This window comes from Cebidichthys violaceus, unplaced genomic scaffold (genome assembly GCF_023349555.1).
Source record: "Cebidichthys violaceus isolate CVI_PGR_0920_01 unplaced genomic scaffold, fCebVio1.0.p SCAF_81, whole genome shotgun sequence".
In the NCBI taxonomy this organism is placed as follows: Eukaryota; Metazoa; Chordata; class Actinopteri; order Perciformes; family Stichaeidae; genus Cebidichthys; species Cebidichthys violaceus.
This window is the reverse complement of record NW_027176966.1, coordinates 832,044-854,003: the sequence shown is the minus strand read 5'-3', so window position 1 is coordinate 854,003 and position 21,960 is coordinate 832,044. Positions and strand designations below refer to the sequence as shown.

The 21,960-nt window shown below is 44.6% G+C and overlaps 1 protein-coding gene across 1 annotated transcript in view; it reads right to left on the bottom strand.

Annotated features, from left to right (window-relative positions):
- Nucleotides 1-21,960, bottom strand: part of sv2a (synaptic vesicle glycoprotein 2A) — a 42,119-nt gene that overhangs the window by 14,589 nt on the left and 5,570 nt on the right. The window contains exon 2 of the mRNA XM_068702166.1: nt 8,499-9,306. Within this exon, the coding sequence (XP_068558267.1) occupies nt 8,499-9,108 (610 nt within the window). The 5' untranslated portion in view covers nt 9,109-9,306. The remainder of the gene's footprint in view (nt 1-8,498; nt 9,307-21,960) is intronic.

The window sequence follows — 21,960 nt, the reverse complement described above, 5'->3', positions numbered from 1 at the left end:
TAATAACACTTTTCAAAATAAAAGTTAAATATGGAGCGAGAGTCCAGAGGCTATAAACTCAAGTTGACATAAAGCTAAAAAATAGCTCACCAACATGTAGCTCCAAATACTTGTTGTTAGTGTACAGATGAAACAAATACGAGATAAAGTGTTGCTTGGAGAGTTTTAGAGGTGTCGGTGGGTATTTTAGCCACGGACAGGCTAGCTGTTTCCATTATATATGCTAAGCTAAGCTAATCACCCGCTTGCTGTAGCGTCATGATTAGCTTACACACGAGCGGTGCGTCATTTTTCGAATCCCACTGCATTTCTTGGCTGGTTGAGGCAGAGACGACTGGTTAAGGGTTAGGCACTGCCCTTTGAGTAGATAAGGTGAGGACATTGGACCGTAACCAATCAGGTTAGCGGTACCTCGTAACGCATAGGGTCAATCGATCTCCTCGTCTAACGCTAGGCAAAGCAATGAAGAAGCATATATCCCAAAATGTCAACCTATTCCTTAAACGCATCAATTAAACGTAACAGAAGAATCACAGAATCCTCCAAACAACTTCTGTTTGTTTTTTTTTCCTCTAGTATAATCTTATTTGACACACAGACTGAATATCAAGTAGAAGGTCGTCATGAAGTGACGTTGTCAACCCGGTCTTGTGATTTGAGGCGCTAACATGACTCACATCCCATGTGCTTATGCAGGCCAGCCTCTTTCTCTCTGCCTGTCTGTCTGTCTCTAGCTGACTGAGACATGATGCTCCATCTCACACACACACACACACACACACACACACACACACACACACACACACACACACACACACACACACACACACAGGTTGCTCCCTAGCAATCGCTGCCTTATTGACATCCTGTCAACAGTCTCCACGCTCCCTGAGCCTGCAGTGACACAGTTATGGGTGGTGGTGCTGAGGCCGGTGTCTGGTCTTGACATCTGCGTTTAAATGTCACTCTCAGTTTTCTGGATGTAAAAAAAAAAAAAAACGCTTGGATTAAAAGTTATATGTTTTTTATTAAATGGGCAAATTAAACCCAGTGTGTCCAGCATGTATCTCACACAGTCCACCGTTTCACTGCCTTAACAATGTGTTTATTATTGTAAACACGTTGTGATTAAGATCGCCTGACCCTAACACAGCACCTGTACCTGTACCTCCTTAAATCCCCGCCACATAGAGGACACACTGCTTCCTGTATTGGCACTTAACATAAGCCGTGTGCCGTGAGTGTTTTGACCTGCCCAGGGACAGCGGATGTGAATCAGCGTGAAGCCATCGCGGTGTGTCGAGTGGTGGCATTTGTCTTTTAAATAAAATAAAATAAGTTGTGTGGTGGTTAAGGTGATTGTCATTTGACTTTATGGTCGTTTTAACGTTAAGATTTGAACTATCGCTTCACTTTTGAGTGGCCAAAGTCGGTGCAATGTGTTGTTTTTAGCTGTTAAGATGTCACAGCCCGGTCGTAATGACCGGCTTGCCTTTTGCCTAAAAGCACATGACAATCAAGGAGACAAGCCGCTACAATGAGGGCACAAGATGCTTCTTTACCGCTGAATGGTGTGAATGAACCCGACAGACAAGCCATCATGGGGTCGTTTATTTAAGCGAGAAAACAACAAGGGGGACGCCTACATGGGCTTTAAGCTGCTCAGTTGGTTTAACTAAGATCATCCATCACACAGTCTAACAAGCCGACTGCTGGGATGATGAAATCGGACACATAATTAAAATATTGAGGGGGGAAAAAAGCAGAGCCAACGTTCCCTCTGGCTCTCCTCTGTCTGTTTCCGTGCCGACACTGCAGCGCTGAATCAGGGAAGAAGGTGACTTTCATTCCCTTGTTTGATTGATTGCAGGGGATTCTTTGTGTGCAGAGCAGGTGTGTGGTCCCACATCTGCGTGTGTGTTTACTCCTGCGAGTCTGTGTCAATACTCCCATGTTCTCATGTACTGTAAGCGCGTACTACTACTACCACTACTACTGCTTTGTCTGCGTGTGCACGCGTTTCACCCTGGCAGGCGGACAGCGGTGGTGACTGGGCTCAATAGCTGCCGGCGATCGGGCAGACGGAAAGACAGCCATGGTGACCGGGATGGGCCTTAAGGTGCATCTTCTAAAGCCTGCTGGGATGATCTCTCTCTCTCTCTCTCTCTCTCTCTCTCTCTCTCTCTCTCTCTCTCTCTCTCTCTCTCTCTCTCTCTCTCTCTCTCTCTCTCTCTCTCTCTCTCTCGTTAGCAGCTGCATCTAGCTCAAGGATAAAACGTGTCCCAATTTATCTCATTTAACTGAGGGGCAAACTGATTGATTGGGAGTTGTAGCAGAGAATAGCACACCGCTTTGGGTGTCTGCTTGTTGGTAATTGTTTATGACTGGATTCTGGTGTTTTGGAGAAGATAGCCAGAGAAGAGCCATACCCTCTTTATGACCTTGTTCTCATGGGCGCGATCAGGAGGAGTTCTCTAGCAGACCCTCTGCAGACTCTGATGTGTGGAGTCCCGACACCAGTTCTAATGAAGTATTAAAAGTACCGTCTTGTAAGACAACAGAAACTGTTCTTTATTCATCAGGAGATGAACTTAAGTGCAAAGCTTGTACAAAAGCTAAATCAGTTTGTACACAGGAACATAATGAGCTCTCTTGAGACCATACTTGCACCAAATGATCACCATAAAAATAATGTTAGTTTCTTAGTTTAAGAAACTAATTTGTACCAATTCAGCCCGAACTCAAGTTAGAGTTACTTAAGGCAGCAGGTCACAAAGAGTTATCACCTAACTCTGCAGTTCCTCTTGTGGGCTTTAGCAGCTTTCTGCTCATCGTTTTGGTTCACTCTCTACCGCAGCAAGCAGCTGATTTCATCGAAACCGCTTAAAAAAAAAACCCAAACTGTATTGCTCAGCACCAAACAGCAGACAGAACATTTAGAAAACTAGCTTGTGAACATGATGGAGCATTAAGCAGGTAAAGAGGCAGATATTTCCCTGTGTGAGCTATAAGGAGAGTGATTATTGAACGTACTTTTGACTCCAAATTAACACTGATGTTGTCCCTAACTGCAAAAAAAGCAACTGTCGCTAACATCTGAGCAACAGTACAACCTTTTGTACTCCACAGAGTACTACGCTGCTGTATTTTGAGAGTACAGTGTACATCTGGCTTTTGCATTTGTTATCAGTGTTGTGAAAAGCGGCAAGGACATTCGAAGCACATAATGAGGTTTGAGGGTGACATATTTGTTCTGCCGACAAGGATTTTTGCACTTTAAAACACCCAGCAGCAGTTATGCTGTCAACCACCGATTCACGTTGTATTTATTTGACTCCTTAGATTGTGCATTTTGTTCAGTTAAATATTTCTCCTGTTGGTAGATGTTTGTTAAGCCCCCGAGGCGTTCGTCGCAGTATTTGTTTCACATTGAAGGGGTTGGGGACGTGCATCTCACAAACAAATATCTCTGTCTCGTCCCTTCTTTAATAATTCATATGTTGTGGTATTTGAAAGATAAAAAGGGAGAGAGAGAGAGAGAGAGAGAGAGAGAGAGAGAGAGAGAGAGAGTTGAGCAGGATGGGGAGGGAAAGGATGAGAAGCAGGAGTCTTCAGTCAGCTGAGCACCTCATCACTCTGGAGAGGAAGCGGGGGGAGGGGAGAGGGAGGGAGGAAGGGAGGGAGGGGGAGAGAGAGAGAGAGAGAGAGAGAGAGAGAGAGAGAGAGAAAAAAAAAGAAAGAAAGGAGGAGGAGGACGATGGCCAGTCTGCCCTGTGACAGAGCTCCCAAAGGCTGCTGGGCAGTGTGTGTGTGTGTGTGTGTGTGTGTGTGTGTGTGTGTGTGTGTGTGTGTGTGTGTGTGTGTGTGTGTGTGTGTGTGTGTGCATGACATGGAAAGAGAAAGTGTGTGCCAGTGCAGGGTTGTGTGTCTGTGTTCATGAGCAAGGGGGGGGGGGGGGGGGGGGGGGGGGCACTATTAATAGCCACTTTTCCCTTTCTGCCAGAGCGCACAGGGCTTTCTGAATGAGCCGGGAGGCCGAGGCTCGTCAGCACGCCCTCGTCGGTCGACTTGGCCAGTCGGCCATCGCACTCCTCACTCCTCACTGCTAACACAGCGGCTGCCTCGCCCTGTGACAGCGAGGGCTGCGCTACGATGTGACATGAACGCAGGTTTTACAACACACCTTCAAAAAGGGTGGAAATCACTTGTGAAATCACCTGCATACGTATATAAAGCTCTACATGGTCAGACATGACACCCTCAATTCACCCAATTCACTCACTTTATGGTTTGTCCTCATTTTAGAGAAGAAAGCTCTTGTTCTGCATGCAGTGTAGATCTATGTTTGTATTCTATTAATATATTATTATTATTATTATAACATATTATTATTATTATTATTGTCTGTTACATCCGGATAGGAGTGTCTGTGACTGTGTTTTAGGGCCTTTGCAGGTCAGTTGTTGTTGTTTTTTTTATTACGGAGCCGATTCACATTCAGAGAAAAAGCTCTGAATTTTAAAGTTGTATATTCACAAGAACCAAATTGGATATCCTCTGAGATTAAAGTGGTTCATTTAATAACTGAATAGACTCTTAATACTTATGGTGATATATAAAGACATTGCCTGCCTCTATTTGAAACTTAAAACAAAAAATTCTTGATTTGTTCAAATGAAACCGTCATTATGTGAATTTTTTACGAACTCAAAATAATAAAAATTAAGACATTTCTGTCATAATTTAATGGTATATTTTGTATGTATAAAGGAACACAGGTAACATGTTTTTTAACTGTTTGTGAATATTCCAATTCATTTTATTTCCATATATGTATTTTGAAGAATCATCTAGATGTTATTAATTTATTTTTTTGTGGTAAATTTGTGACTTTAATCTCAGAGAATTTCTGAGCTTCTTCTTGGAAAATGTAAGACTTTAAAATCATAGAGAATATTTAGTTTTTCTCATCATTTTAAGACTTCAATAAAAAAATGTTCTCCAGGAATATCACTCCTCGCCAAGCTCCATCATCAATTCTCAGCTGTTTGACGAGTCCGTCTAAACATTACTTCCAACAGAGAGGCAAAATAAATCAATCCAGCTGTCGGCTGACGGCTTGCATATTTCTTTTCAGATGTGAGCTGAATACTAATATCAAAGCTTAATTCATTTCTGACACTCACTTCCATCAAAATTGAATTTGACTAAACGTTTACATTTTCCTACTGCTAGCGTCTCCCAGCTGCTAATAAATCAAACTGACACAAGTAGTCCTTCTCTCCCATCTTCTCTTCATCCCATCTGTCGCCCTTCTTCATTGATCTCCGCTCTTCATTCTAATTGCTCATTAAAAATGCCAAGGAGACATTAGGATACACAAATATTTCTGTGCAATAGCTTTGTCAAAGAAACAAGCCAATAGTGCATGCAGGCGCAATGCGGAGAGCAAATATTACAGCTGCGATCTCCAGCAGAATATCAAACAGAAGGACGGTATATACACGTATTTTGCCCTTTGTCGACAAAATAGTCAGAGCACACCGAAGGCTCAGCAGCGTGAAACAATCTTGACGTTAAAGTACTTTTCCAGCGCTTTTTAGAGACCTCCTTCCGGAGCTGCTGCATGTAACGAACCACACTTTCTGTTTCCCCATTCTGGTAAACCGACAACGCTGCAGATGCAACCTCCGCAGCTTCACAACAAGGACAAGTCAATGACAACCGCTCTGTGCTCCTCTGCTGCCTGGGAAAGAGTCTCCTCGAGCTCATCGAGAGAGAGAGAGAGAGAGAGAGAGAGAGAGAGAGAGAGAGAGAGAGAGAGAGAGAGAGAGAGAAACCTGCTGCACCACGCAGGCATCACTGCTGTCATTATCAAAGCCTCTCTCTGCCTGTCCTGCTCTTTATTTCTGTCCTTTCTGCGATGGTGGAATCATGCAATGAATATGGGGTCTGGGATACATGCTCACAGCACATCTAAGAAAGTCAAAAAGGCCATGAGAGAAAATGAGTTGATGTGGATGGAGGTTTTGTCGAACTTGCCTCTGAAACCTTCTCTCTGCTGTGAGGGAGTTAATATTCTGCAGGCGATTAACCCTCACACATGTGCAGGCGCTATCTGTCCCCCCCCCCACACACACACACACACACACAATACATGATTCCACCACAGTGCGTCTGGTTAAAGTGGCTGGCACTATGACGGCAAAAGGGAAGCTCTATATGGACCTCGTGTGGAAGAAGAAGAAGAAGAAGAAGAAGAAGAAGAAGAGGAGGGTGAGGATGGGGGGTTGGGGAAGAGGACACTAGGAGGAATCATGGGATGCAGAGAGGCATGAGCAAAGGAGGCTCTGTAGAATGAGTCAGGCGTGTTGCGTAACAGGGAGAGGGGAGGGAATCAGGGGGCCGGTCGTGTCTCCCTACTGGCTCCCCCCCCCGGCATGACACAAAACCAGCAGAGAGAGGGGAGGGGAGGGAGGGAGGGAGGGAGAGAAGCTGGAAGTAACCGAGTATTCAATTTGAGATTGCTATACGATTTGTTTTTTCCATCTTATAGGAATTAATAATTATGTTACTCTGCTACATTACAGAGGGAAATATTTTACTACTTTTTTTAAAAACACTGTTTTATTTGGCTGCTGCGAACATTTTCATTTTGAGAATTTGAATTTTTTTCTTTTTCTTTGCTTCATGTCCTCCTTCCTGAATGGGCTTTTACTGGAGTATCTTTGCACAGAGCTCTATTCCTGCTGCCTCTGTCGCTTTCTTTTGTCACCAGTGTAATGGACAAAAACACACAAACATGGCACACACGCACACACACACACACACACAAACACACACACACACACACACACAGGCTGGTCACCGAACATGTCGGCGCTACAATCCATACCCTGCGCTGTGCACGGACCACCGGGACAGTCTCACATCCCAGTAACCAATTAAAAAGGCATGGATGGCTGCCAAACGCAGCTGTGTGTGTGTTTACGTAAAACTCCGCCTCGGTTCACTTAAAACAGATAGAACATTACAATGATAGGAGTATAGCCTAGTTAAAGGTCAGACTGGAAACTTGGGAGTGGAAAATCGAAGAAATAATGCCCACATTGACGTTGTACATAACTCCCTCCACTGGCACAGTGCAGCAGCTCACTGACCGGCAACACGCACACTGTACTTGATCAGCCAACTTAAAAAAGAAAACCTAAACTTGTGACCTTTTGAAAAAAAAAAAAAAGAAGAAAGAAATCAGTCTGAATCGATCCGTCAGAGGGTGACGATAGCACAAGTGCGCTTTCATGATGTTCGTTATCGGACAGCGCGGACGCTCGATACACAGGCGTCCCCATCAGCAGCACAGCTGAACGGTCCAAAAAAAAAAAAACCCCTGTGAGAGTCACTGGAAACGATGTCATCAGATCTCATCCGACTCCTCAAAACGAAATGACGCAAAATGCACATTTGAAACCACGTCGACCGCCTGAATTCAACTATTAAAGTCAATGTATTTGCAGATGATGTTATCAGTTTGTGTCAGCCTGCTGCTATGTTTAGCAGGACATTTCAGATCGTCTACTTTAGTGAGTGAAGTACATTTACTGAATTTTCCCCAAATCCTTTCTTCTTCCAAAGAATTTCATGTCCAACAAATCTGGACAAGAATACCTCGCTGATGTCAATCTACATTTCAACCCGCCGGAATAAAACTCTCATAAATCTCTCTCTGGGTGTCTCTATGGGGAAGATGTTTCGCTTTGTATCTCCTGACACGTTTGGTTAAATACATATTTTATTTAAGTTCTTTATGTAAACTGAACAATGCGTTTGAATCTGTACTCTCCGGGAGACCTCTGGCTCTGGTTCATGGCGTCCTTGCCGGGCAGCCAATGACAGATGGCGAGGCAGGGTTTGGGCTCCGATTGGACATGGGAGCCCTGAGGATAGGAAAAGGAACCACGACGAGGTCTGCGTCTCTGTATGCTGTGAAGTGGGCAAAGCGGAAGACATGCCGCACATACTATGAGGAGGCAATCAGGAGGAAGACGAATGGAGTACGCTGGCATTTTAATACAATAAATAAAAAAAAATGCCCACAATCACCTTCACAACCTGAGACACACATAATACACACTGAAGCAGAGAACGGAGAGGCTGAAGGCTTCGATTAGAATTCCACGGCTGTTCAGAGTCTGCACGGGCAGCTGAATCTTAAATAGCTGTAGTTCCTCTGCCAACTGTGGCTGTAGAAAAGCAATTACTGCGGGATAAACTGCAAAAGTAACTGCTAAGATAAGGCAGAGATGAAATGTGAAGCGGTGGCATAAACTCCCAAAGGAGGCGCTGAGACGAAAAAAACCAAACAGAAGAAAGGGCACAGAAGACAGCAGATGAGTTGCTCAGTGGACAGAAACACGAGACGAGATGTTGGTACTGCTCTGACTACCATCTTGAAAGTTTTTCATTCAAATAACAAGCAAAATGTGTGGGAATCTTACCCAGCATGCCCTTGTTGGGCTCGGATAGACACATGTCCTTCTCTGCGCTGGGCAGCACGAAGCCGACCACGAAGATCTCCACGCCATCCGCCATCAACGCCAGCCCCAGGACGAAGTAGAGCGTCCACTGGAACTTCCCGTGGCCGCACTCCTGCAGGATGGCCTCGTACTGCTGGGCCAGCTCCTCCTGGTCTTTCCTCCTCTCGCCCTCGTAGGCCGACAGATCCCTGAACTGCTGCGCCTGGGCGGCCGTCGCCCCATCCACGCCGCCGGCCTTGCCCGAGTCAGCCCTCGGGATCCCCTGGTACTCCCCTTCGTAGATCTCGTCGTCCTCGTCGTGTCCCTCAGTGGAGTCGCTGTGGCCTTCGTCGTCGTTGGCCCGGCTGTCGTTGCGGTAATACCCGCCGTCGTTGCTCGGCACGCCGCCGTAGTCTTCGTCATCGTCTTCCTCCTCAAAGCGTTTGTAGGAGCGCTTGGTGTACTCGTCGGCCATTTTGTCCGCGCCGCGCCCAATCTTCTTGCCGACCTGTTTCTTGGCCACTTTGGCGATGTCCTTGGCACCGCGGACAAAGTCCGAGCGGCCGTCTCTGTAGCGCCCGTCGTCGTCCATCTTGGATGTGGAGGCGGTGGTCAGTTACTGCTAGGAAATGGGAGCTATCAGGAGCGGCCCAAGCACATGAGTGTGCACTGGGGTGGGTGGGGGGGGGGGATTTTCTGTTCGCTGATGAATTCAGCACCGCGGACAGCTCCCTGCTCCACTGCACTGCTGCTGTTGGTCTGTGGTCAGCCTGCGCTCGGGTACCAAATCCTGTGGAAAAGCAAAAAGAAAAAAAAGGGGTTGATCACACTGGTGCACGTGAGGGAGAGACGTCCATTGTTAGCACAATCTAGATCAGAGCCAATTCATTCTGAAGGACCGTTGGCATTCACATCGCGTTGACATTTGCAGGACTCGTCATCCTGCTTATCTCAGCACTAATGCCAGGAAGAAAAAAAGAAGAAGAAGAAGAAGAAGAAGAAGAAGAAGAAGGACATAACAGCTTTAAGGTGCTGACATCCGAGTCTTGCAGCTCATTGACCTATAATGACTGAACAGTCATTTCACGGCTCGCTCCTCAGCCCGGCTCAAATCACAGTGTGGCATTTACATTGTGGCACACGGCAGAGCCTTCATAAGACGGATCCACGCTGTGACACGGACATCTGTGATTAGCGAGCAGGGCTGCTGCACAGGACCGTGTACAATAGAAGGTACTATCACCTGTTCAAGGTCAGATTGAAGCTCCCACTGAGGACACTCGTGATTACAATCTGTGAACTCAAACTCAAAACCGCACATCTATGAAGAAGGTAGTTGACAGAGGTGTCTGCCCAGGACAACGAGTCAGGATCCAAGGGGGAGCTTATCAGATTTCAGCCAATCGTGGAGCTGATCGATAGGCTGAGGAATGTAACTTTGGGGGGACAAAAGGACTGCAAATCGGAGGACAGAGTTAGACCTTCTCCTGACCATGACGCAGACGTGGCCCGGACGGGGCCTCACTTTCATGAAATGTATACGTTTGTTTTGTTATTAATAGTGTAATTCAGTTTGTAATTGTAGAGCTTCTGTTTGTTATTAAATATCTTTTGATTTTGATTTTAACTTGGACCAGCTGATTTTTGGCCCTGCTCTGCGGACAAAAGATGCAGCAGTAGGAGACATGCGGCCTTCCTTTGTCTGAGAGAGAGTCGAGACCCTTTTTTTAACAATTACTAGGACGTCTGAACACAATGTCTACATCTCAACGCCTGTCCATCCTGTGTCATCCTCCTGCTCTCTCACACACCCTTTCATCGCTACTTTGAATTTCCTGTCTCCATTATCTTAGTACGCATCAAGTTGAGAAGAGAAAAGAAAAAAAAAAAAAAAAAGAGCTATTGTATATCTATCAGCAGGCCACCCTGCTTGTTTCCATGACACTTATGTCACCGTGATGCCGCCCTTGTTTGTCTCACTGGAGGGGGCCACAGAAAAGGCCACAAGCACTACAAATGGGCAAAACAAAACGCCTTTGATACACACATTCAGCATCTACACACAAGCAGGATGGTCAGAGCGGCGGCCATTTTTACATGACATTACATTACATTACATTACGGTCATTTAGCAGACGCTTTTATCCAAAGCGACTTACAATTCAGTATCTACACACCGTAGACGCAGCTACGGGAGACATTTTTTGGGGTTAAGTGTCTTGCTCAAGGACACATTGACGTGAGACTAGTAGAGCAGGAGCCGGGGATCGAACCACCGACCCTCTGATTGAGGGTCGGTGGTTCTCCACTTAGCCACGGTCACCCCGTTTTTTTACGTGGACCGTTGCCATTCTGACCGTTGCAGCGCTTTTATTTCCATGTAAACGGCAAGTTGAGGACTCTCTCCGGTTAGGGTTTAGTAGTAGCGACTAAAGCGAGCGGTGGAGTAGTAACGGTACGAAGCACAGAGAGACAAGAGGAAATGAGGAAATGAGCACAATTTTACAACCGTAGAAAAACAAGCTACCTGGCTAACTAGCCAGACGATAAACCGGTCGGTTCACAGCGACGCCATCTAGTGACGAATCACATGCAGACCCACTTCTCACGAGGCAGAGTGAAACTCAGGTCGCCCTCCGGCCTGTTACACTGAAAAACACCAGCCCAGATGTGCTCATCAACAACAACAACAGCAGTAACACACTGTTTTTTTTTTTTAATATTCAACGAATAAATCACCGACGCTGCGGTTTAAGCAGACTGTTTGATCTGTGTGGCAGACCTGTGAGTGATGCATGGCGCGCAAAGAATACAGAGCAGCCAACAACGTTGGCACCCGCTTGCGAGCCGTGTGCACAGCTGTTGTGTTCAATGATGCTCGTTGACATGAACACCAATTTGAAGCTATTGAAAATTGAGGGGAGAAGATTAGCGTTTGGATGCATTTGATGAATGTTGTATTCAATTTTCATTTACATTTTTTGCTTTTGCTAAGCTATCAATGTTAAGGACATATTTTGGCCCGTGAATACCCAGCTGCACACCCTGGTCTACTGACGCTAAGACAGGAAATTGTTTACAGTGGGCCTGCCACGATAACACATCTCCAGCATGTATGTGCTCATGAGACCGAGCAGAGATGATATTTCCCCACAGAGTGAGTCTCTGGGGATCGACTGCAGCTGTAGCCAACACTGAAATCATTCCAGTAGCTTCCAACAGCCACGGCTCAGCATGGGGGAAGAGAGAGAGAGAGAGAGAGAGAGAGAGAGACAGAGACAGACAGACAGACAGACAGACAGACAGACAGACAGACAGACAGACAGACAGATAGACAGAGAGAGAGACAGACAGAGAGAGAGTGAGAGACAGACAGACAGAGATACAGAGAGAGAAAGAGACAGAGAGAGAGAGAGAGAGAGAGAGAGACAGACAGACAGACAGACAGACAGACAGACAGACAGACAGAGAGAGAGAGACAGACAGACAGATAGACAGAGAGAGAGACAGACAGAGAGAGAGTGAGAGACAGACAGACAGAGATACAGAGAGAGAGAGAGAGAGAGAGAGAGACACAGACAGACAGACAGACAGACAGACAGACAGACAGACAGACAGACAGACAGACAGTGAGTGAGTGAGTGAGTGAGTGAGTGAGAGAGAGAGAGAGAGAGAATGTTCAGCCCGAGGGAGCCTGCAGCACGCAACAACACGACCACAAACGCTGGCTTCCTGCTGAATAGCGTCGTGTCAAAGCCCCGCCTCCTATAGCGCTGCATTTGTCATAAGCTTCCTTACTTGGTTCCTAATTTCTCATTGCCCTGTCATATACCTGTTCACACTGAAAGCACAAAATGAAAAATGACACTGCTCTTCTCTTATGCAACAACACCCCCATTACTTTCCCTTCCATTGCTCCTTTTCAGGAGCAACGGAGGCTAACATCCAGTTCCTCCGAAGTGTTCAACCACTACCCCTCTCTCACCACGGCATCCTTTTTCAGCTCAAATACATACAACATGCTAAAACTTCTGCTTTTTTTAGTCCATATTTAAATGAGGAATGGCGGCTGCTACAACCGCAAACGAATCCTCTCTTTGTTTTACCCACAAGCTCTCACAAGATCTGGCATTTAACGTACGCAAACACCCTAGCTAACAAATTTACGTCATGCAAAATATAATATATAACTGTTTGGGGGGGGGGGGGGGGTCTTGCCCCAGCCAATCCACACGAGTTGTCAAGCTTTAAACATTGAATTCAAATTGGTAACAGCATCAACAATGTCTGGCTGTTGCATGTTGATGACAACATCATAGTATCAATATGGGCCGAGAGCTCAACACGTGTTGTTGTCTCTTTGTCTAGGAAGTGATCAGACCGCACCGGCAGCGTAATTATCAATACATTAATGAGCCATGTAATTACAATGGAGGGGTGGTGTTACATTACCCCCGGATAAGTGCCAATAAACTGTAGACTAACCTTGTTGACAGGGACAACGTAATTATTATTCATTAAAATGTGTTCAAACTATTAGCGTAACAATATTTGAGCGCGATGCATTTCACTCCAGCAGATGTAACCAGAAAAGAGGAGGAAGGGTAGCAGGCAGCGGGAGGGCGGGAGGGAGGGAATCTTTGAAAGCTTCCCATGTCGCCTCGGGGGTGTCGAACAGACACACAGACTACTGCCGAGTCAACGTCACACGACCCTCAGGTCTGCTGGGACCACGGGGTTTCTGTGAACAGGTTCACCGAAAGCCAGCTGAAACTAAAAGCCGAGAAGGAGGGGGAACGTTTTGTTGATGGTTCTCTTATTGCAGAGCTCCCTTCACATGGCTCGTCGGGATAGATGTCAGAATGATATAACACAGAGATCACGGAACACAACGCTGCTCTTGTATAGTTTGCGTAATGATGACAGCGTTGGCGTTACGCAGCCGGATGAGGCTCTAGAAGTAAGGAAACACCACAAAATGACCAGTCCTATCCCAATTACTCTCAACATGTTAGCTTCAATTCTTGAAGAAAACGTTGCGTGTCAGCACAGTGAACGAAGAGTCAAAAAAAAAACCAAACTGTCTTCATATATTAAAAGTAAATGGGGGCCATATCAAAACATCTGTTAAACTGTCACACAACTCATGTCCAGTCACTTGCTCTGTACTTCCAAAACACATGGAACTTCTCTAAAACCTTTCCATTATTTAAAACTCTTCAGTAGCGCAAGAGGCTGTTTATGCTGCCGCGTTTTAAATAGTACGGTTTTAGTGAAGACGCCTGTCTTTTCGGGAAGTACTGAGCATGTTTTGATATCATTTTTTTTTGTTAAAGCTGGCCTCCATTTACTGCAATACATCAAAACGTGTACTTGTTTATCATTATTCTTCGTTCACCAAGTTTTCACAGGGTAATTGATAAACAAACGGTCATTTTGTGGGTGTACTAATAAGAGTAATTCATCTGAACTGACAATGTGATTAATGTCTGATTATTTAAAGATTAACATGAATACCTAATGGCGGCACAATACGCAAAGTGAAGTGATAACTAAAGTTGCAAGAGGGGAACATGAATGTTTTTACCGAATTTCATGGCAATCGATGAAATCAATGTCGGAGATATTTCACTCAAAACCACAAAAGGTCAGCCTCAAGATGGTATGGGCGTCACCACGGTGACCTGGGAAACACGAATGTATGCATCCAATTTTATGGCATGTCATCAAACTGTTGTTGGGCTCTGAGGCTCCACCCTGATGATCTTAAATGAATCAGTTACACCATACATCACCACCACACCACTACGTTGAATTAACGTTGTTCACACATCACTTCAGGCAGGCGGGAGACGTTACAAGTTGCTGAACTGCAATCGGTGACAAACGTTTGAGGGTCAAAAACACTTCAGGCTGAACGACGGGAATAAGCGGCCGCGGCTAAATCGATGACTCGTGTACGTCGGTGACTTCAGCCTCTGTGGCGCTGCCTTCCGGTCAGGTCTCGCTCAATTTCTCACTTAACAGCTCCGTTCAAACTGGCTGCAAAAAAAAAAAACGTTCCTCGGGCCACAGGATTTGGACAGAAACTTCCGCTTCCAGTTTCCTGCTGGGCTCAAATTATATGGTCCATAGTGCCTCTTATCGTTAGTAATCCATCTATTCATATTCTTCATTTTATGGTCATCTTGAGGGAAAAAAAAAAAAAACCCTCTTATGGTTCAACAGATTCTCACTCTGACCGGCAGCATCATATCATCAGCAAAATGTTGTGAAAGACATTTGGTGCTTCGTCACCAGCCTGGATCTCATCCCATCATTTGCTCATTTTAGTTTTCACTTCACGTGTTTGTGATAACCCGAGTGACCAATTCACATCGTCCCGGCCAGGAGATTCAAGCATGCGCTTCCATTACTTGTGGAGTCCGTTGGATAATGGCTACATAGTCGTGTCAAGAGCTTGTTTTGTATTAGTTGCTCGGCTTTGACTCACATGCTCAGCTGCTGTTGAGTCAGTCTGTTGCTTGGCCACACAAAGCTGGGCATGTTGCAACACAAATACACGGATCCAGAACCTTGCAATGAATTTGGGACATACGTGGAGCCCACACTGCAACTAACTGCACTCCCTGAATGAACACAACATTTTTGAAAAGGCGATTTCAGAGAGAAGCGGACAGAAGGGTCTACAATACGCGATTGGAGGATTTATCCAGGATGTCAAGCGGATTCAGCAGTGAAAACAGGTTAAAAAGATAAAAGACAGAAGCCTACAGATCACAGCGTGAAAGTGAACCATCACATCACCTGGAGAACGACACGAACGAATTAAGGAAGAACACTGTTCCTCTTTATCCACTGCAACAGTCATTGAGAAGCAAGAGCAGCATGTGTATACAGCCAGTATACCTGAGGTAGCTAGTACAATAAAAGTACTAACGCTAGTTAATGATGTGCTGACTTACTCCGCTAATGCTAGCTCCACAGGTTTTTATATAGACACTTGTATATATCCAACCTCTCCAAGTAGCTAGTATCACTGACACACAATGTTTTACCATGACGAGCTCCAAATCCACAAAACAAGCCTGGAAATGAAGAAAATCAGAAATGATTGCGTGAGGGTCTGTGGGGCAGTCTTGCAGACCCGAGTCGGAGCCGGCCGATGCTACGCTCTGATTGGCCAATCTGCGTTCAACGGGCGGGACTTGGCAAGGGACAGTTGATTCGTGTACATTTTTATTTTCTCTCCTTCAGAATCTAAAAACTCCTGAAATCTACGTCTTTGAAGCGTCTTTGAAGCGTCTTTGAAGCGTCTTTGAAGCGTCTTTGAAAGCGGTTGCTGCATTAGAAATATATTAAAGGCTGCGTAAGCTTCAGTCCTCTCAGCTCCACCCTGCAGCAGAACATTGGATTTCATGGCTCAAAAACAAAACTGCCGAGTGATAAACTCAAACTCCAGGCTTCAAATCCACGCTTTGAAATTCATGGGCAACAATATGTCACTATGTTCTGTAGCCTACAGACTGTGGTTCAGTAAACCTGCAGTGCAGACAGAATTAATACAAATATAAGGTCTGTGTTGGGAAGAAAAAGAAAATGATCTTGATATTGAAAAAGGATAGAGAAGCAGGAACAGTATACGTTTAAATGCTCATCCCTGTGCAGGTTCAACAGAGAGCTGGCAACACGCTCGACAGAAGAAGAATCAAATATAGAACGACAGCAGTGAGTGAAAATAATCAATCAGTTTGTATCTACATCAGCTTTGACATTTACCCAGCCTGCACTGCTCCCATAAAAGGCAAATAATGTTAAGGGAACAGAGGAGGGTTTTACAGCCATGTAAATATGTTGTGCATGGAGAACAGGTGGAGGACAAGATTACTGTGTGTGTGTGTGTGTGTGTGTGTGTGTGTGTGTGTGTGATGGCTGATAACGTTATCATTCCCCCTGTAAGATGCACATGCATTATCAGGGATGTGACACGATTCATCATGGTGCTTTAAATAACAGGTCGCAATATTTACTGAATCCGATCCATTATGACTCGTAAATTATATTTTCCGTACGTGAAATGTGAACTACCGGAGGTCTGCTGCCTTATTTCTTACTATGAATGAATCTGTATTTCCTGTCTCCAACGTTAGACATTGTACCCTACATCCATCTCTGCACGGTCGATCCATTTTCTATTTCTATATGAGGAGTCGGCCGATCGGTTGGTCCTCCTCTCGACCTCTGTAGAAGGAGACTCTTGAGGCCCATCTGAATGCAGCGAGGCAGCCCATCACCCTCCGATTAGCCTTTCACCAGCCGGAGACACTGAGACGAGGGTGTGTGTTGGTGGTCTATGAATAACAAATACCTTCCTAGAGTGCACATGTAGGGTTACTGTGGCTGCTTTATTGCTGCAGTGAAAATATCAGCACGCACTCAATAAACACATTATATATATATATATATATATATATATATATATATATATATATATATATATATATATATATATATATATATATATATATATATATATTGGTAATGTCTTTGTATGCAACTGACCAATATTGTGAAACAAAGCCCTTCTCCAAACTGTTCTGGCATCTGTAATGAAGTGTAAATTGATAATAAATTAACAGTCAAGAAAGACGCTGAAAGACTTAATTATGTAATCCCATTTTCTTTTTAGTGAGCAGAGAAGACGCGAGAGGGACTGGAAGCCTCACACACACACACACACACACACACACACACACACACACACACACACACACACACACAATGTGTCCGGCTAAAAGCACGCCGACAAAAGATGGCAGGGAAAAACACGGGAGCTAAATGAATCGTGACATCTCGGATGCTGCACCACGCAGTCCACGCTGCACCGAGCCGAACAATCACGCAGTTTTACCGAACGCCTGGGGGATGGAAGACATTGAGGGGTTTGGTCCTGTCCGGCGTTCCGGGGACACGAAGGCCTGGATGCATAAGGGAGTGAGCGGTAATCGCCTTAAAAAGTCAAACTGCACTTATAGTTTCACTATTCAATAATCTTATTTTCACATAAAAAGGATCAAATGAGTACGTCTGAAGAGACATAGCGACAAAGAATCCTCACCCTCCGCTCTATGGAGCTCTCTTGCGTCTTTCACACATTATTTGTTCATTATCACCTATTTCATCAGTGTTGTTTCCAGCCGCAGCAGGCAGCTGTTTTTAGATCTACTACACCGTCTCATTCTTCAGTAGAGTACCGTATTGTATTGGGAATATTACATTTCATTTGTGAATAGACCTCTCAACTATTTACCTTCCAGAGAAGCGCTAGAGATCTCCAGCCACCACTGGAGGAGTTATAACCACATTAGCCCGACTCTGACACGGCAGTTCTTTTCAACACCGGCGCATTAACCTCCATTCATAAGTCACTGATAGCCTTGAGCGTTTAACAATTGCTCTTCGCCGCACTGTTAAAACTCAAACCGTTAAGAGCATCTGATAAACTGCCCAAAATGGATTTCTCCTTTCAACACCAGGCCTTGGCACTCGGTGACAGGAGCGGGACATTTTATTTAGTGGAAATACAAGACCCATTTAGCAGCAGACAGCTTTTGGCAGGGAAAAAAAAAAAGACAAGCGTTTAATGGCTCCCGAGAAGATGGATGAGGATGAGGAAACCAGTGAGCAGTTCATATAGAGCACCGCCACCGTCGCCCTTAAACCACACCACAATAAAAAACGTCCTCTGAATAAACTAGCCTATCGCACTCACACCTATTTTCTGGACAGCGTGAGGTACACAGAGTTAGCTAGTATCTTTTCTTCTGCTTTCTTTCTCTTCCCTTATGCCCAAATGAGGCCTACAGAGAGGTGAGCATGATGAATCACGACTCCTTTCTGTCCCAGAGTTTGACTGTTAACTAGCATGTTCACATAAACGCATGTCAACGTCGGTGGTTTTGTCACTGCATCTTTTTGTCGAGTAGTTTGACCACATTACTCATGTCCACGCATGTCTGTTAGCACCGTTAGCACCATTAGCACCGTTAGCACCGTTAGCTGTGAGCCGCCGGCTCAGCCGTCACAATGTGGAGAGCCGTATGGGCCCACAACTTCACAGTCTTAGTTCAGTCTCATCGGCCACAGTTTCACCAGACACCAAACGGCAGACTGGCTTAGTTAGATACTATAGCTGGTAAAAACAATGGAGCATTTTAGAGCCCAAAAGCCAGACATTTCCCTCAGGAGTTGGTGGAGACCAAAATAGAGATGAAAGAGAGTGAGTAAGACTAAAAGTATTTGAACACAACTCCAACTAGATGCTAATGTTGCTTCCCGTCTGCTAGATGTGTAACACATGCCCCATTTCAACTTTATACGGACATAATATGTCAACACACTGCCACCGAGAGGCCAAAACCCCAAATAATACAGTTTTAAAGCAATATGCAGCATCCCATTGTGACAAACAAGACCTCTAAACTATATCTATATTCACCTCCTGGGTTTCTATCTGACACGAAGCAAGATGGCTTCACGGAACCAAAATGAAAGGCTGCTGTTCTGCTCGGGTTAAAACACCTGAGAGAGCCTTCAGAGTTTCCGGCAAGAACATATTGTAACGACTCAAATAATAAGACTTTTCAACAAACACACCCACAGCGACACCAGGAAGCAGCAGCAAACTCCACCTGGAAACAATGGGGCTTTTGGGATTGTTCACTCCCACAAAAATGCATTTCAAATTCTAGTGTAGGTCTAAAATATATCGGGTTAAAAAATGATGTACAGGACATCCATAATTTCCCCATTTGATGGCACAGTGGACCTTTAAGAATAAAGTTTTTTAGAGACCTCTTGATTTATTTACTGTACCGGTAATTCAGTAAACAACATTTTTTTTTTATTGGAGCTCTCTTTGCCTGGAGGTACATTATTTTACATATGAGTTTCTCGCGTTCAATTAAAGTTGCATCCAATTAACAGCTCGTTCGTTGGCTGCCAGGATGAGTCATCCCCGTCTCCAAATATAACCTCAGCTTTCATCAGCGCACAGATTAACACACAGCTCTTCATGCATAAGCGATCATTCTCCACTTGGGCTACAGCTAAGACTTATTTTCATTATCGATTAATCGGTTGGTGAATAAAAAAAAGGTCAGATAATAGTTTGAGAATGCTTGTTACAATTTTCCAGCCCAAGATGGCGTCTTCAAACGTCTTGTTTGTCTAAAAAACAAACATATTTAGTTCATTGTCACACATGAAACCAATTAATGTTTTGCTAGAAATAAAATGACCTAAACGATTAATCAAATATTAAAATAGTTGTTTTTTTCTTATTATTATAGATCAACTAATTAATTGTTTCTGCTCTTATCTACAGAAACTAACAGCTGTGCAGTTGAAGTTTATATGATAAGATAACACGACACACTCATATGACACAGATAAAGTTTCACTGAAAGTCGACAAATATGAATTGTTAGTTGTCAGCTAGTCTTGCAGCATTCATACGGCGTCTTTAATGCAATTTTGGTTGGAATTAAATGTTGATGCTCACTTTGACGACGCAGACGCTGCAGTTAGCGAGTGTGACAGAGATGAGCATGAGTGATGACAGTCTTTGTCTGCGTGTGTGTGTGTGTGTGTGTGTGTGTGTGTGTGTGTGTGTGTGTGTGTGTGTGTGTGTGTGTGTGTGTGTGTGTGTGAGTGTTTGTGCACATAGATGTGTGCGCCAAAGAGTGAAAAAGAAATGCATGTATGCAAAAGTGAGAGATTAATGCAGCGCGCGCGTGTGTGTGTGTGTGAGTGTGAGTGTGAGTGTGAGTGTGAGTGTGAGTGTGAGTGTGAGTGTGAGAGAGAGAGAGAGAGAGAGAGAGAGAGAGAGAGAGAGAGAGAGAGAGAGAGAGAGAGAGAGAGAGAGAGAGAGCGATGGTGATGATTAGGTCAGTGGAATCCTCGGAGCTGCAGATGGCTGGTAATGTCATGCGGCGCTGAATTCATTTCTCTTGACATCTATGATTTCTCGTTGTGACGCACGCAGGGAATTTTTCTCCTCCGACAGATTGTCCCTGAGACTCAGCGGTGCAATCCTGATCAAGAGAAAGCACCGCCTGCCGAATGAAATGTGACGAGTTCCTTCCTGAAACGCAACTGTACATATCCATTCTGACAAAAAACTAAAAACTAATCAGCTTAAGTTTGACATTCAGTATTTTTCCCCGAGATGCGGGCTGGAAGGAACCAAGCACAGCAGTCATCTTGGTGAGGGATGAAGTCGTGGCCAAAGTTCTTTCTCACAGCAAAACTTCAACAACTCCAGCAGTTTTAGTTTCACACGTTAATAAGGGGCACTTATTCCTCACAATCGCCACTTGAGAACAACAGAAAACACGTCCATCTACATAATTATTCCTCACAGCCCACTGAGATGCACAAAGAAATAAACTCCTGAAGCACAAAATGATAAAACATGGCTTCGTCTGTGTGCTCAATCCACTGGATGGCCGCTAATATCTCCGTTGGAGAGTCTTTTCCGCTCTCATGAGTGCATCGGGAGCGTTGCATTCTGGGTCTGGGTCAGCACAGCCCACTCGCTTGCTCTGTTTGAAGATTTACCCCCGCAAGACTCAGTCAACAAACACCTACGCTCATAATAAAGCGCGCTCAGACCGCAGGAGGAGATTACGTTCAGCCGTATGTTCATTTAAAAACAGCTCGCCAATGTGGAAAGAGTGAGACAAGATAGCTGATACAGTAACTAAATAAATGTGTATACACACACACACACACACACACACACACACACACACACACACACACACACACACACACACACACTCTATCATGACTGTGGACTTAGTCTTTTTAAAGTGTCAACAGAAAACCAAAGGATAATCTCTCTTAGGACGTTACACTCTTCTCTGTACTGCTAACATTCATTTTTGAACTGAATTAAAAGTGAAATTAATTTACTGGATGTTTTTGAACGTGGACGTAAAGGCTGAGCAGTAATTACATGACAAAGCTTTTTGCCAAACCACGAAGAAGGTTGAATTCTGTTAAAAATCACAATAAAATATGAATTTATATACTCTGTGTAAATGAACAGCGTTCCCTTTAGATCTTTGCGGACGCAAGAGTTTCTGAAAAGAGATTTAAATTCTGAAAAAGGCAATTTTCTTGTTACAATGATTTGTATTGGCTCACTTTTTAAACAAGCACCTTGTGGGTCGGAGGAGTCAAAAGGTTAAATCAATATCGTCCTCTGACACTAATCAAAATAATATAGTTGGTTTAACCCCCCCCCCCCCAAAGTAATTTAAATGTCCTCTAGACTGAAGCAGGGAGAGATGGAACTTAACTAATTTAGTATTGTTCTGAACTTGTCACACACACACACACACACACACACACACACACACACACACACACACACACA